This window comes from Pipistrellus kuhlii, unplaced genomic scaffold, assembly GCF_014108245.1.
Source record: "Pipistrellus kuhlii isolate mPipKuh1 unplaced genomic scaffold, mPipKuh1.p scaffold_m20_p_12, whole genome shotgun sequence".
In the NCBI taxonomy this organism is placed as follows: domain Eukaryota; kingdom Metazoa; phylum Chordata; class Mammalia; order Chiroptera; family Vespertilionidae; genus Pipistrellus; species Pipistrellus kuhlii.
In genome coordinates this window covers 6,167,655-6,179,743 of record NW_023425427.1, presented here as the reverse complement: position 1 = coordinate 6,179,743, position 12,089 = coordinate 6,167,655, and the positions used below count along the sequence as shown (strand labels likewise).

At 42.2% G+C, this 12,089-nt stretch overlaps 2 protein-coding genes across 7 annotated transcripts in view; one reads left to right on the top strand and one right to left on the bottom strand.

Annotated features, from left to right (window-relative positions):
- Positions 1–1,250, bottom strand: part of FKBP15 (FKBP prolyl isomerase family member 15) — a 47,942-nt gene extending 46,692 nt beyond the window's left edge. For 4 of the 5 annotated variants that reach the window (XM_036432931.2, XM_036432933.2, XM_036432932.2 and 1 more), the window contains exon 1: positions 1,095–1,250. In XM_036432931.2, coding sequence (XP_036288824.1) covers positions 1,095–1,147 — 53 coding nt within the window. In that variant the 5' untranslated portion in view covers positions 1,148–1,250. The remainder of the gene's footprint in view (positions 1–1,094) is intronic. The other variant, XM_036432936.2, reaches the window with a different exon arrangement.
- Positions 1,251–1,392: 142 nt separating this feature from the next.
- Positions 1,393–12,089, top strand: part of SLC31A1 (solute carrier family 31 member 1) — a 35,441-nt gene continuing 24,744 nt past the window's right edge. The window contains exon 1 of one of the 2 annotated variants that reach the window (XM_036432970.2): positions 1,393–1,544. The gene's annotated coding sequence lies outside the window, so the exon portion shown is untranslated. Of the gene's footprint in view, positions 1,545–1,568; positions 1,728–12,089 lie in introns of those variants that run through there. The other variant, XM_036432967.2, reaches the window with a different exon arrangement.

Below are 12,089 nucleotides of genomic sequence, written 5' to 3'. Positions count from 1 at the left end.
GAACTTGTTAGCTCACAACTTTAAAGGAAGCCAAGCTGTCTACTGACACAACACAAGGGAAATGGCTACACTGATTACTGGAGGAGACATTAAGAGCTGCCGCTTGAAAAACTGTACCCCAGACCAGTATGTACAATAATTGGAGACAGGAGCCAAAACCGGTTTGGCTCAATGGATAGAGCGTCGGCCTGTGGACTGAAAGGTCCCGGGTTCGATTCAGGTCAAGGGCATGTACCTTGTTTGCGGGCACATCCCCAGTGGGGGGTGTGCAGGAGGCGGCTGGTCGATGTTTCTCTCTCATCGATGTTTCTAACTCTCCATCCCTCTCTCTTCCTCTCTGTGAAAAATCAATAAAATATATATATTTTAAAATAATTGGAGACAGGGAATAGCGACAGCAGTCGCTCAGGTTGGCTTTAAGCTTTAGAGTGCAATTTCGTAACTATTATTCATTCAACAGGCACTTCCTGAGCACTCACTATGTCCTGTTCTGAGCACAGGGCTCCCTACAGATCTCTGTCCTGTCAGGACTCATAATCCAGTAGGTTCGGTGTGCAAGAACAGAGATAATAATCACGCCTAGCTGTGGGAATAAGGAAGAGAAAGCAATTTTTTTCTTTCTGACTGGGGTGGTAGGAAAAGAGCAAGTACCCAAAAAGGGGACATCCTTGAAGGATGCTGAAGCTGACTCACCAAGGCTAATTCTTAAGTATCACCACCTTGTCTCCCCGCCCCAGAAGAGAAAGTCTCATATTGGCCCCAAGTGACTCCTATAAAAACTCTCGAGGCAGGCAGTCTCATCAGCAATCGCCCGCGTTTCACAGGAGAAGCTGTGACCCAGAAAGCAAAAGGCGAACCCCAGAGTCACACTGCGTGTCGTGGGGAGACGGCAGGCCCAGAATGCAGGGGGACAGACTCAGCGGTTTCGAGCTCTGCCGGAATTCTAAGACCTGTCAGCCGAGCACCGGCATGGGGCACCGGTCTGGACCCGGAAGTTAGGAAGAGGTCTGAAAAGAGAGCGACCCCTCCAACCATGGGCCCGGCTTCCTCAGCCACGCCTTCGGCTCCACGCTTCACTAGTCACTCACACTCACCCGCCGCTAGGCGAGAGGAAGTCGGTGTCGTCTTCGTCGCCCGCACCGAACATCGCGCTGGCTTTCGCCCGACGGCAGGGAGGAAACCGGAGCGTTTCCAAGGCCCTTAGCCGCCGACGTCGTGAAAGGCCGCGGAGGCGTGCTGCTTTACGGCCTGACGGAGGAGGCGGGGCAAAGGACTCGTGGGAGGACCCGGGAGGCACGCGCGCTGCGTGACGTCAGGTTTCTCCATCTTCCGGAGGCTACGAAATCCGCGCGCGTGCCGACGTCCTGCGCAGGGATTGGCCAATGAGGCAGGGGGCGGGGCGGGGGCGGGGATTGGCGGCCTCGGTGGCGATCGGGGACACGTCGAGACGGTCACTAGTGGCGGGGGTTGATGAGGAGTTGTGAGGGGACGACTGGTTAAGGTTCTGAAAGGGAGGCGCCGGTGGCGGGACTCGATCTGGGAAGGTAAGGCCTGCTTCGCCCCTCTCTCCGCCTTGGCACGAGCACAGCCCTTTCCCCTCGGGGACCTGGACTCTCCGCGCCAGTTTGCTCTGCTCGGGCGAAAGAAAAAGGGCCCGGGATCGGCAGTCTGGAGGTCTCCGCTTTCGGCCGGGCACCAGCAGTGACTTTAGCTGGAGTGACCTTGAGGCAAGATGTTCGGTGCCTCAGTTTCCCCTTCTACAAAACGGGCCTGGCGCCCCTACCTTTTGTACCCCGTGGCCGACCTCGCTATTTATTCGACGGACCATTTGTCCAGTGCTTCTGTGTGCCGGCTGGCAAGAAGCTTTTAGACCTCAGAGGTCACCGAATTCCGTCCCATTCTCATCAACCCAGAATGTACAGGTAGGGAAAAGAAGGAACTAAGTACTCGACTAGTCCGAGGTCACCCAGAGTAAAGGGCAGGCTGGGGCTGGATCCCTGGCCTCTGGATGCAGGAGCTAAGGAGCTGATGCAAGTACCTTATCAGCCCTTCAGCACTGTGCGCCCTCCCGGAGTGCTTATTGCTGGCTGTGCTTACCTCTTGGGAAAGATCCCCTCTCTAGAGTCCGCCTGTGCAGGTGAGTGGACAGGAGGGAACGTTAGAAGCTCAAAATCTGCTCCGGCCGCCTGGGTTCTTGCTCAGTCTTCCTGTCCCAGACTTAAGGCTGCATCAGTCCATGCCGACTTCTCTGCCCCCAGTTCCCACCCTCTCTGTTTCTTATATTTCTTTGGTTAATATTTCTTTGGAACAACTTGTAGATAGGCCTTCCTTAGCCAAGGGGTGGAGAAAGCAAGTAATGTCCCACTGAAGCGTCCATTTCCATAGATCTCGCTGGAATTGCACTCCAGCTTCTCTCAATCAGATGAGTACAACAGGTGTCCCCTACCTGGATGTTTTAATCTGTTAGCATGAAATTGAAGTGAAGTGATTGGCATTTCCCTCCCTGAGAACCGAGAACCTCTTGGCACTTCCCTTGTTATGCTTTTTGTTATAATCCGTGTACTTCTAAATTGTAAGCTTCTCAAGGACAGGGATCGTTTTTTATTCATCTTGATGTCTCCTTGTGTCAACAGAGCACTAATGCTTTCTTGCCCATACTGAATTCTTATTAATTCTTTGTTAGGTTAAGTAATGGAATTTATCCTTGTTCCCTTATTCCTTAATTTACTCTCTTAGGGTCTTTTTTCCCCATGGGACCCAGAGAGCCCAGCCATGGCTCTTGCCTTTCATAGGTAGCTTCCAGAGAAAAATAAAAATGCTGTACTATCTGTGAACTGTCAGGGTTGCTTGGTCTTTTGTTAGTTAAAGATGATTTGACTATTGTTTAAAGTTGGGGGGAGGGGAATACGGTAGCTAGAAATATTATATGTAACTAATTTTTGTTGGTAAAGTATTAATTACTCTGTTGAACTAAGGATAGGGCTGTTGTCTACTTCCTGTGTTTACTTTACAGCTGAAGATGGTTAAAGCAGTGATGCAACTGGTATCTAAGCACTAGAACAGGAACCCTTTGCAGTAGCTCTGTTTAGAATGTGAAGTTGCTTACTTCTCAGAAAATGAGAGAATGAACTGCCTAAGTAACATAGCTCTTTTTAACCCCTCTCCTCAGTGCTGGTCATTGTCATTTTAACACTAAAACATCTGCATGATGCTTTTAAAAAACACTGAGGGATCATCTGACTGTTTATCGAGCATTCTTGAGTGGGGTGTTTTTAGATTGGTAGGAATCCTAAAATCTGGACCAGCCTTTTTTGGTGATTGGAACACCACACAAATGCCTGTCCCAGGTCACTGGGAAAACAATAGCTGGCTCTGATGGGCAGTATAAGGAAATGGAAGATAGTGGTGAGGCTTCCGTAGTCTGAACTTCAGGGTTGGGTGCACATAAACATATTTTGCCATTCTTTTAACATTCTAATTTACATATTTTAATATTCTGAATTAGAATATTAAACTAGGAATCGGGAAACTTGCATTCCTACCCCAAGCCTTTCTAACTCACTCTGCGCTTGGGCCAGGCTCCCTAAGCACTTTGTAAGTAAAAGGAGTGGTTTAGATCCAGACATCCATTAAGTACTGCAAAGGTGAGCTAAGGCACACTCTTGGTCTCAAGTTTGAATTAAGAATTTTGTTTGCATACAGCTTTTACATGTTTTGTAAAATATATCGACCCCTTAAAGATTAGCCAGGAAGCAGCAGTTTTAACAATTACTTTCAAAACCAGAAATTTTGCTACGGAGATGACAATTTTTATATACGGCTACACCCATACTAATATGTACTGGTGAATGCATTTTTAAATCAATAGTTTAAAGTTACAACAAAGTTAAGTCATAGGTGTGGTAATAGGTATATGAATTGAATATAGGTTTGAGGGTTTGGTATTGTGCATGTTCTTTCTGTCCAGTCACTAAAAACAAAAGAATGTTAGAACACAATTCAGGAAATATTATCTGAAAACCTGCTATGTGCTGGATATTGCCTAAGATAGGAAAATGAGTTAGTCACTAATAGTTGAGTAGTGGGGATAATGGAAGTATACAAATAGCCATAATAGAAGACATAAAGTAAGTCCCATAGGTAGAAATTAATCATTGAATCTCAAAAGAAGAAATGATCATGTCTAGTTTGGAGGAGGGTGTAGGTTTAGATAATGGGCTTGAAGTTGAGTGGGATTCCAAGTGGAAGTGAGAAAATAATACTTCCAAGATTGAAGGGGTGGCTTTGGCAAAAGCAAGAAGGCAGGAAAGTAGGCAAAAATGTCTTATAAGTTAAGAATTGCCTTTTTATCTGATACAATTAGGGTCAGTAGTTAGTTAACTGAAAAAGTAAGTAAAAGCAGGGAATCATACAGATATTAGTTACACACAGACTTTAAACATTTTACTTAACTTAAAACATAAACATATTTTGCCATTCTTTTAACATAAGCCTTTTCTTGGAATGTAGGTTCAGGGATCTGCAAATTACAGTGTGAGGGCCAAATCTTATCCTAGCCTGCTGCCTGTTTCTGTAAATAAAGTTTTATTGGAACACAGCCAGGCTCATTTCTTTACGTATTATCTATGGCTACTTTCACATACAAGTAAAGTTGAGTGGTTGTGTGTATCATCTTCACCTAGTCTTCCAAAGCTTTCAACTTGGTTTTCATAGAAACAACTACTACTAGATTCTTAAGCTCTGGAGCCAAATTATTTGCTATTTATTAGTTGTATAGGTCTTGGGAAAGTTGCTCAGTTTCCTCCTTTCAAAACAGGAACAATAATAGTATCTAGTTCTTAGGGTTCCTTTGAAGATTATCTGAGTTAATACATAAGCACTTATTGGCAGGTAGTAACTACTCAATTAATTTTAGCTGTTGTTTTTCTCTTCTCATCTATACTTCATTGCTTTACACAATACTTCATTAAATTATATATTTACAATAATTAGCAGACTGGCATAAATTGTTTTTGAACAAACACAACTGATCCCTTTTATTAGCACACAATTCCACTGAGAGGGAGAACTGAAGTGTTGCTCCCATGATATTGGAGAATAGCTTTGCTAGTGTGTGATCAGTTAAGTGGTTAGAGAGTTCTGTGGGATAGTTTGCTAAGAGTATATAAGACAACAGTACCAACAGTACCAACAGTACCAGTAACAATACTTAGGGAAGTAAGGGATTAAAATTGAAAAGGAGCCGAAACCAGTTTGGCTCAGTGGATAGAGCGTCGGCCTGCGGAATGAAAGGTCCCAGGTTCGATTCTGGTCAGGGGCATGTACCTTGGTTGCGGACACATCCCCAGTAGGGGGTGTGCAAGAGGCAGCTGATCGATGATTCTCTCACATTGATGTTTCTAACTCTGTATCCCTCTCTCTTCCTCTCTGTAAAAAAAAATCAATAAATTAAAAAAATAAATAAATAAAATAAAATAAAATTGAAAAGGAGACCAGGACCATATTTGTCAATACCTTGAGGGCCAAGGTGACAAGTTTATACTTAGCTCAGTAGGAAATGGAATTTTTTATTCTAAATGACATAGTGATGTAAAAAAAATTCAAATGGCTTGGGAGTTTATGAAGTAAAAAGTAAAAGTTTTCCCACTCCATGTGAGTAACTACTTCGTTTTTCTAATAATCCTTAGAATGTGGAATTGAATGAGATAAGACATGGTAAACACTATTTGGGACACTGGTATTGATCTGTTAAAAACCTCAATCCAGTTTTGGGGGGTGGGTTGGATTATAGATCAGTTTTTAATTGAGAAAAATAAAGGTTCTAGGCTGACTGTGAATAAAATTCAATGACTGCTCTAAAAGTAACAATTTATACCATACTCTTAAGAGTCCTCTAATCCTTAAGTGTGTTCCTCTCTTGTTCCACTTTGGTTCTGCTGTTGATTCCTCTTTGTACCTTCCTCACCGGAACTGCTACACAAGAGAAAAGGATGATATGATTATCACTGGAAAAGCCAGTGTTTACAGTGACAAAATGACTTCAAGTAGTGGGAGATGGCAAAAAAGTCAGTGGCCAGGTGGCATCAAGATAGCTGCCATCAAAGTTGGCAAGCCAGGCATAACTGGGGAAATAGAAGGGCGGAAAGAGGGCAGGTTGCTGATGCCTCCATTCCCACAAGCAGCTTTTAGCATAAGAAACCCATTTAAAAATCAAAAGTTTTCTGTACTTTGTGACTAAGTGTGAGAACTCGTCAAGAGTGATACTTAATACATTAAAATTAGCAGTGTATGCCAAGAGAAATCTTATAGAAGAGACAGGGCAGGAAATGCTTTTGAAGTTCCACCGCTTTGAGTAATAGTTTATAATTTAGGTAACATCCCCACACAGAGGAGGGGCCCATCCTTAGGAATGCAAAGCCCTGCAGAGAAGGAAAAGGTTGAGAAGGGTCCACCCTACCTCTTTTCCTTTACACAAAGGCCTTAGGCTTTTGTATACAACCTGCTTTTGTAGGCTGAGGACATTATGCAATACAGCATAATGAGATGGAAGCATGCATTGCAAAAGGAAACATGAGGAATGATTTCATAAAGAGAAATCATTTCATAAAGGGAACTCATAAAGAGAGCAAAACTCTAGTAGCCAGTGAAATATTAGAGGAGCTTTTTTAGCCAGGTTGAGTCTTTCCCTAAATAAATAATGGAATTGTTCACCTAGAACATAGTGGTTCAATTATGAAATGAAGGGCAGAGGAATGCTGCTAACTGTGTACCTTCAGTTATGTACCCCATTCCTTTCTCTTCCCTTTCCAGATGGTTTTTTTTTTTTTATCAGCTCCCATGCAACCCTGTGCAGAATTTGTACCTTAGTACATCTTATATTGTCTTTTATTTGTATGTATCTCTCCTCCACCAGACTTTATTTTTTTTTTAAATATACTTTTTACTGATTTCAGAGTGGAAGGAAGAGGGAGAGAGAGATAGAAACATCCTGCATGCCCCACACTGGGAATCAAAATCGCAACCCAGGCATATTCCCTGAACCAGGAACCGAACCGTGATCTCCTGGTTCATAGGTCAGCGCTCAACTACTGAGTTATGCCGGCCAGGCAAGACTGAGTTTATTAAGGATTGGGGTTGATCATAATACATTTATTCAATAGGTACACATAAATTTGAATGAATGAAGAAACTCAGTTCCTTAGGGTCATGCAAATAATAAGCCCCAAGAGCCAGATCTAGAGCTCAGATCATCTATTCCTAGCCCTGTGCTTTTCAGTTTCTGCCTCACACAGTTAATTCCCAGTATTCTTCACAGGCAAACCAACAACATGTGATCTAAGTAGTTGAAATTCTATATAACTAAAGAAAAGTTTGCCTAGTTAGTGTTGCTCAGTGGGTTGAGCATCATCCTGTGCACAGAAAGGTTGCCAGTGTTATTTCCAGTCATGGCACTTACCCACATTGTGGCTCGATCCGGGCATGCAAGAGGAGGCCAGTCCATGTTTCACTCTCACATCAAAGTTTCTCTCTCCCTCTTCCTCTCTCTCTAAAAATCAGTTATAAAATCTTAAAAAAAGAGAAATGTTTAAGGAAGGGTACCTTTGCCTGCCTTTGATTAGAACGAGAAAGCAGTTAAAGCAGTGCTTTGCCAAAATGGTTGCCCCTTGAACAGCATGGCTTGGAACTGCATGGGTCCCCTTACATGTGGATTCCCCCCCCCCCCCCCCCCCATTAAATATATGGTCAGTCCTCTGTATCCTCCAGGTTTAGCATTCCTGAATTCAACCAACTGGTCAAAAACAGTATTTTCCCAGATGCGAAGGGCTGACTCTATGTGTTATTTTACATCATCCGTAATAATGAAAGTGTAATATGCTTCGACCTTCTGGACAAAGCCGGAGCAGCAGCTGTGGGATCAGAGCTGTGGCTGTGGCTGTGAGGGCCTACTCTTGCATGAATTTCGTGCATCAGACCTCTAGTTTTATATAAGAGTCTTGAATGTCCATGGATTTTGGTATCCCAGGGGTTCTTGAAATCAATTCCTTGCAGATATTGAGGAACACTAAAATTTGGGGGGAAACAAAAGTTATAAGTGGATTTTGACTGCACAGGGATTGGTGCTCCTAACCCCTGTGTTGTTCAAGAGTCAAGCTGTATATATGAATCTGACAGCTGGTATTTTTTAAATCAAACTATACAAGGCTGTATACTTTAAGTGACATGAAAGTGAGCCCTCTTTGTGATTTGAGCATTTTTCGGAAATTAATTTTATCAACTAATGAGTAAGTAAGCTAGTATTTATATTTCATACTTATTATACCTTAAGATTAGGAACTATTTTGACATTTTATTTGATCCTTGCAAACCCATGAGGTTGGCAGGGTAGGTATTATTATTTTTTTATTTTATTTTTTATTTAATATTTTATAGATTTTTTACAGAGAGAAAGGGAAAAGGATAGAGAGCTAGAAACATCGATGAGAGAGAAACATCAATCAGCTGCCTCCTGTACACCCCGCACTGGGGACGTGCCGGCAACCAAGGTAGGTGCCCTTGACCGGAATCGAACCGGGGACCTTCCAGTCCACAAGCCAATGCTCTATCCACTGAGCCAAACCGGTTTCGGCAGGGTAGGTATTTTTATATCCATTTTGCAATAAAGGAACTACATAGTACTTGTTGGATTTAGGTAATTGGTTTAATGTCACATGGCTAATAACGGTAAACTTGTGTCTATTGCTCAGTGCCTCTGATACCTAATCCAGTGTTTTCTCCCCTCTATCACACCATTTATAAAACTCTGAAAACTTTACCTAAATCATACTAAAACACTCGTGGTTAATACATTGGAAATGTGTCAAGATTACTGAAGGATCCAGTAAGAGGAGTGTAAAAGGGTACATCTCATGACTGCTTTATTCCAGTATGTGGCTTAGTCAACAACAAAAGAGAAATGGAGTATAGTAGCGGGAAGATATACTCCCCATTGGACTTAGGCCCTTCTATCATTGCATAACTAAAAGACCTTTTCAGTTTGTTTGTTTGACGTATCAAATTTGAGTTGTCCTATTCGGACAAGGCAAATAAAGCTTTTCTAAAGCTTTTGTGAAAATGTAGTTGTACATTTGATCTTCTTTGTACAGAAAGGTGAGAGTAGGCAAGAGAAACAGGAACTTCTATGTTATTTGCTGCTAAAACAGGATATGTAAAGCTCAGAAACCCCTCCTGCTTAGCTGCTTCTTGGTAAAACCTCTGGAGAAATGGGAGATTTGGGGACAGTGTTTAGCGTAGTGTTACAGAGGCCTTATGTGAGAAGCAAATGTTACAGTTCAGTTGACTAAAGAATATAATATAATTATTCAATAACATGCACCCCAGTTTCCCCATCTGTGAAATAAAGGAGTTGGACTTAAAGTGTAATTTTTAAAAATAGTAATTACATTCACGTGGCTCAGAATTCAAAAGCTACACAAGGATGTTTAGTGAAATAAACTACATCTGACCAGTCACTTTATTTTTATTTTTATTAAAGTGTTTTTATTTATTTCAGAAAGAGGAAGGGAGAGGGAGAGAGAGATAGAAGCATCAGTGATGAGAGAAAATCATTGATGGGCTGCCTGCTGCGCTCCCCCTCCTGGAAATCGAGCCTGCAACCCTGGCATGTGCCCGGACCCGGAATCAAATCGTGATTTTCATGCTCATGAGTCAACTCTCAACCACTGAGCCACACTGGCTGGGCTGTTGCCACTTTTCTTGTGCCCCTACCCCCAAAGATAGTGTAGGTGTTTACAAATAACATGCGTATAATTTTTTTCCTTTTTTCTTTTTTACAAACGATAGCATACAGTGCACCTGCTTTGTTCATCTCATAATATACCTTGGAGATCATTCTATAGCAGTATATAAAGAGCTTCCTCATTCTTGTTTATGACAGCAAGGTGTCCTATTTTATAGACATACTAGAGGCCCGATACACGAAATTCATGCAAGAGTAGGCTTTCCTTCTCCTGGCTGCTGGCACCAGCTTCACGCAGCCCTGGCTTCGTCCGGAAGGTCCTCCAGTCTAATTAGCATATTACGCTTTTATTATTATAGATGATCACAGTGCCCTAGCAATGAACATTTAAGTTGTATTTTCATTAGTTTGCTTTTACAGATAGTCCTGAAACAAATAACTTTGTTCCCATAACATTTCACATATGTGTCAATAGATACTTAGAAGTGGAATTGCTGGTTCAAAGGGCATGTGCATCAGACTGGGAATTAATGACTTCTGATGTTCTATGAAATTTTAATTGCAAGTGAACAGTGAAAGAGTTGATAAGGTATATTTTTCTTGAAAATATCTTAATTTTTATTTCTTGTTATTCAGAGACTATAATACATCTTAAATAAAGGCCAAGTATAGGCAGCCTCACCAAAATGATATTGAATTGCAAACTTGACAAAGTCATCTCCATCATGATCCTATATAGATTTTTCTAGTGCTGTTCAGTGTGATATTATTCAGGAGCTAGTTTGCTAACTCAGGACAAAAAAAGAACTGTCTCGCCTGGCTGGTGTGGTTCAGTGGTTGAGCATCTACCTGTAAACCAGGAGATCATGGTTTGAATTTCCATCATGGCACATGCAGGAGGCAGCCAATCAATGATTCACCTTATTGATATTTCTATCTCTCTCCCTCTCCCTTCCTCTCTGAAGTCAATAAAAATATATTTTTAAAAAATAAAAAAGGACTATCTCCCATCTACTTTTACCAGTACTCACACCACATAGAGGATTCAGAAGATTAGCTGATTATTAGAGTCCGTGTAGGGACTAAAAATAGAAAGATAAATAAACCAGAGAGCTAACTAATACCTATCTGTTTACATGAGTATCTTACTGGCTTCTAGTTTTTTTGTGTTTTGTTTTTATTTTGGGGGATGTGATAATTGTGAAATGGGTCATAATAATCACTTACCTTTTGGGGACCTAGGGGCCATAAGCAGATCAGAATTAATATTATCTCCTCTACCCTTTTGACCATACCTGCTAACCTCCTTCCTTCCCTTTCTCACCTCCATCATTTTCTCTCTCTGTGCTTTATGCCATTTATGAAATTGGTTTTACAAATAGCAGGTTTCAGGCAGTACTTCCATCCTCTTCCATTCCAAATTCCCCACTTTGGGATACAAGGTACTTAATAAGTACTTGATGAATTGAGTTTGGGTTGATGTTAGAGTAATATAGCCTCTACTTTGCCACTCTCTCAGGTGACATATTCTTTTCCCTGCCAGCATGCATGGCACACCTTGCACCTACCCCTGTGCACACCTAATTTGATTCAGGAAGGGGCAAAAGGCCAAGTAAATTATCTTGGAGAGGAATGTGTGTTTGTGTATGTTTAAGTAATGGTTAACACATAACTTCCCTTTGCCATTCCTTGTGCTGCAGTTAAAAATTTGGAACCTTGTTTATTTAGCTACACACTCGTGGTAGCTATAGAGCTAGGCATACTTGGTAGGAATTACCTAAGAATATGCAACTAAAATAAACAAATATCCTTTTCCCCCCACAAATCTCATTTTATGTGTATGAAGTCATAAAGATCACAGTGTATCTTAGGTTAATACAAACTCTAGGTTATAAATTAATGAAGTTATACATGTAGAAGAGAAAACTTAGTGTTGACTTTTTTATCTATACTAATAAAAGAGTAGTATGCTGGAGACCTTCCAGACAAAGCCATGGTGGCAGAGCCAAGGCAGAGGCCGTTAGGGGCAACAGACCAGGAGGAGAGGGCAGTTGGGGGTGATCAGGCTGATGGGGGGTGGGGGCAATTGGGATCAAGCAGGCCAGCAAGGGGGAGGGGGCGCGCAGTTGGGGGCAAGCAGGCCAGCAGGCAGAGTGGTTAGGGACGATGAGACAGGTAGACAGGTGAGTGGTTAGGAGCCAGTGGTCCGGATTGCGAGAGGGATGTCCCAGATTGGAAAGGGTGCAGGCTGGGCTGAGGGACACCTCTCACCCCTTTCTCACTACCCTCCCTCCCCCTGCACAAATTTGTGCAACAGGTCACTAGTTTTAGAATAAAGAAACTTGTCTATGGG